Source organism: Corvus brachyrhynchos, unplaced genomic scaffold (assembly GCF_000691975.1).
Source record: "Corvus brachyrhynchos isolate BGI_N302 unplaced genomic scaffold, ASM69197v1 scaffold535, whole genome shotgun sequence".
NCBI classification, from domain to species: Eukaryota; Metazoa; Chordata; class Aves; order Passeriformes; family Corvidae; genus Corvus; species Corvus brachyrhynchos.
Genome location: NW_008237901.1, coordinates 43,556 through 47,399, shown reverse-complemented (window position 1 = coordinate 47,399; position 3,844 = coordinate 43,556). Strand labels below are relative to the sequence as shown.

General features: G+C 53.5%; 1 protein-coding gene and 1 long non-coding RNA gene across 2 annotated transcripts in view; one reads left to right on the top strand and one right to left on the bottom strand.

Annotated features, from left to right (window-relative positions):
* Window positions 1–2,683, bottom strand: part of LOC103614645 (E3 ubiquitin-protein ligase TRIM39) — a 5,234-nt gene extending 2,551 nt beyond the window's left edge. Inside the window, exons 1-4 of the mRNA XM_008632600.2 lie at window positions 1,838–2,683; window positions 1,593–1,688; window positions 805–1,035; window positions 3–25 (exon numbers count right to left, since the gene is read on the bottom strand). Coding sequence (XP_008630822.1) covers window positions 3–25; window positions 805–1,035; window positions 1,593–1,688; window positions 1,838–2,251 — 764 coding nt within the window. The 5' untranslated portion in view covers window positions 2,252–2,683. The remainder of the gene's footprint in view (window positions 1–2; window positions 26–804; window positions 1,036–1,592; window positions 1,689–1,837) is intronic.
* LOC108446393 lies at window positions 2,605–3,658 on the top strand. Its single transcript, XR_001861562.1, has 3 exons — window positions 2,605–2,692; window positions 2,786–2,924; window positions 3,073–3,658. It is a non-coding gene; the product is annotated as an uncharacterized LOC108446393 (long non-coding RNA).
* The last annotated feature ends 186 nt before the right edge of the window (window positions 3,659–3,844 follow it).

Here is a 3,844-nt window from a genome sequence, read left to right as displayed (position 1 = left end):
ACCTGCTCAGGATGTCTCTGCTGTCCTGCAGGAGAGAGAGAGAGAGAGACAGATCAGAGGGATTGTGGGGTCAGAGCGGAGCCAGCCTGGGGCGAATAACCAGGGAGGGCTCTGGGGTCATCCTGGGACGCTGCTCAGCCTAAATGAGGGATTCTGGATCTGCGGGAATTCAGGTGAGGTCATGGCAACCTTAATGAGCAGTTCGGTTATCAGCATCATCCCCCCTCCCAGGATGGGCGTGACCGCTGCTAATGAACATCTCTGCTTATTTGAATATATGACTATTTGAATGTTTGGGTGTTTAAATGCTTGGATATTTGAATATTTAGACGTTTGAATGTTTGAATGTTTTGATATTTTAATATTTAATTATCGAACCAGGGGTGAAACGAAGCCCAGAGGTGGGCTCAGATGGTGACTTTGGTGGCAACCCCCAGACCAGGGGAGCACTGGTGGTTTCCCACTGTGGACAAGGGAACTCAGACCAGTGCTGGGAGTGTTCAACTGGACAAGTGAACCCCAGTGACCAGCAAGTTGAGATCCACAACATTCCAGTGGACAGTTGGGATGACTTTGTGGGGATTGAAGAGAATAATTTAGGAAAAAAGAGATGGGTTTTAAAAGGAGTTTTTATATCTCCAGGTTGGATGGCGATTGGAGAAAGGCGGCCCAGTGGTCTAGGTGGCCTGTGAGGCCCCTTCCTACTCAAACCATGATCCTGGGATTCTGTTTAGGATTAATTTGGCTGCTGGCCTGGTGGCACCACAGGTGGCCAAGGGTTTTCAGAGGGCTCTGAGGTCTCACCTGCAGGAGTTCCCAGGGTGGCTGCCGGCACTTGTCCTCCAGCTCCTGGATCTGCTGGCCCATGGAGGAGACTTGCTCTGAGAACCTGCTGATGTTCTCCTCCTGCCTCTGCACGATCTCCCGGTCCAGCTTTGCCAGCCGGCCCAGGAGAAGCTGCTCCTGCTCCTCCAGGAGCTGGTGCAGCTCCTTGACCTGGGACCGGACCCTCTGCCGCTCCGCATCCACCCGCTCCTGCAACAGGAATGGACATGCAGGGCTGGGGCAGGGATAGGGGAGAGAAATGCCAGCAGAGTGGATTGAAGGGGGGATTTATCACCGCCAGAAATTCCAGGGTTCTTGCAAAGCCTGGGGAGAATCAAGAGGGTTTTTTTTTGCTTTTTGGTTGTTTTTTTTTTTTTTTTTTTGCCATTTCTAGGTGAGGGCTGCTGGCAAAGCATTTTCCCATGGTCCGTAAACTTTGTACCCAAACGCTCCAGACCTTTGGACAAGGGAAGATGCAAAATAAACCCGTAAACAGATTAGTCAGCGATAGAGATCAGGGAAAGGGACAACAAGGCAAGAAAGATGCGATTGGGTGATTCCCGTTTTCTGTCTGTTAATAGGGGGAGCCCGGGAACGTGCGAGCACATGGAGGGAGGCAGAGATCCACAATAACCTGGCAAAATCCGGGTTTAGGCTGGATACTGGGGAGAAATTCTTCCCCGTGAGGGCGGTGACAGGCACAGGTAGCCCAGGTGTGCCTCCACATCCATCACCACGGCCAGAGGGACAAGGGAAGGGTCACTCACGAGCAAGTGCAGGCTTTTCCCTTCCTCAGCCGCTTTCAGCCCCAGCATCTTTTCTCTCCTGTCCTTCAGGATCTGCGCGTGAGCCTGGAATTTCTCCTGATCGGAGGGGAAACACCGAATCGGTGCCTTTGCCTCCATCCAATCCAGACCTTTGCAAGGAAAACAACGCTCACCTGGCCTCCCCCTCCTCCTCCCTCCTCCTTTTCCTCCTCTCTAATCCCCAGGGACACCCGGACACCTCCCACCTTGTGCTCCTCCGCCGCTTCCTCGATGGGGACGGCGGCGTGGAGCCGGTGGTCCTGGGACTCGCGGCACACGCGGCACACGGGGGTCTGGTCCTGCTCGCAGAAGAGCTTCAGAGCCTCGCCGTGCCTCTGGCAGAGCCGCTCGCCTCTCCCGGATCCCCCCCTAAGGCTGAGGCGCTGCGCGATCCGGATAATCTTGGCCAGCTCCCGGTTGGGTCTCAGGCTCCGCTCCGGGGCCGTCTCCCGGCAGCGCGGGCACGGGAAGCTCTCCCGGGAGCTCTCCCAGCAGCGCTCGATGCACGAGCGGCAGAAGTTGTGGCCGCAGTGGATGGACACGGGGTCCTGGAAGAGGCCGAGGCACAGCGGGCAGGAGGCTTCGGCGCGGAGGCTCCCGGCGGGGCCGTGCTCGGCCATGGCCGCGGGGACGGGGCGGTTTCGCTTTCCCCCGAGGCCGGGCTGGCCCCGCGGCTGCTCCGCTTCCTGCAGGTGCCTCGGCCCCAGGGAGGTGAAAGCGAGAGCCGAACAGCTTGGCTGCTGAGATGAGCCGGGTTTGGCGCCGGGTGTGGCACTGGGTTGTTCGGCACCGCGTTTAATACCGGGTCTGGCACCGGGTTGTTTGACACCGGCTTTGACCCCCGACTGCAGCAGCAGCGGAGCCGGAGAGGGACAGAGAATCCCCCTCCCCGCCAGGCTCGCAGCGGGTTGGAAGAAGATTAAATGGAAATTAAACTTCCTTCATCACTTACCGGCTTGGCTGGGATCCAACTGCAGCTTCTGTTTCACCCCCTTCTCCCCCAAAAAACACCCGGGGAAAGTGAGAGGCTGCCCCAAACCTCCCCTTGGGGTCTGAACGAGGTATCAGCCTGGTTTCACTGCTTTCAATTATTTTTTTTTTATTTATTCATCGATAAATTTAATTTATACGCGTATTTATTAATTCACTCCTAGTTTATTAGTTGAAGGGCACAGGCATGGGGACAGAGCTTGCAGTAACTCTTCGGGTGAAACCACCAACTCATCCTTTGCTGCTCATTCCGCCTCCCGATTATTCAGCGTTCCTGAATTCCCGACTCCAACACCCCCGCCCGTACGTGCAGCTATAAATACCTTTATTCAAACATACTTTTATTGTTCATCTCACTTCTCCTTTTACACAGGAAATCGTTTCTCTCACGGGTCGGGGCTGAGCCGCTGACCACAGACCCTCCTATTTTTAACTTTCCTTTTCTTCCAAGACCCCCCGCTGGACCACCAGCCTGTAAACTCCGGAGCCCTTCACGTGCAGAAGCCACCGGAACTCGCTGGCGTCGGTATCTAAATGATGCTTTTTTTGGAGGAAATAGGTCAAAAACTCATGCGCCGTTAATTCTGTGCGGGAGTTTTTTGAGGTTCCGGGTTTTCCGGTGCTCGGAACATTCAGACTGAAACCTGGGGGGCGGCTTCGTGCTCAAAACACCTTTCTTTTTTTTTTTTTTTTTTTTATTTTTTTTTTAATTAATCTGGGGCTAAGGTTGATTTATCGGGGGGTGAGGCGTTCGGAGAGTTGGGATGGATCAACATCCCCCTTTCCAAGTGGTTTCCCTCCTTGATTAACCGGGTGTAATCACCGTGAATTCTCGCCGGGCGTGGGCTCAAGAGGGAGCTGGAGGCTCGGGTTTAACAGACAAGGAGAGATTTGCTCAGTGCCAGAGGAAAAGAAAATCAGTAATCCAAGGTTTCCTGTGGGATTTTGCTCAACCGCTTCAAGGTGCAGGTAGATCCAGGGCTGGGAGCAACCTGCCTCCTTTTCGCACAGTTTCAGGGGAAAAAATACCTAAATAAAAAGTTTCTTAAAATCTAATTTTTTTTTTTTAATCCAAATTTAAATACTCGATTTTTTTTTTTTTTTTAAATCAGAATGTTAAGAAATCCAAATTTTTAAAAATCCCTCACCGGGCTGTGGATCCCAGGAATCCCACCCGGAGCAGAGGTTTAGGACCAGCCGGGGGGCCGAACCAGGAGGATTTT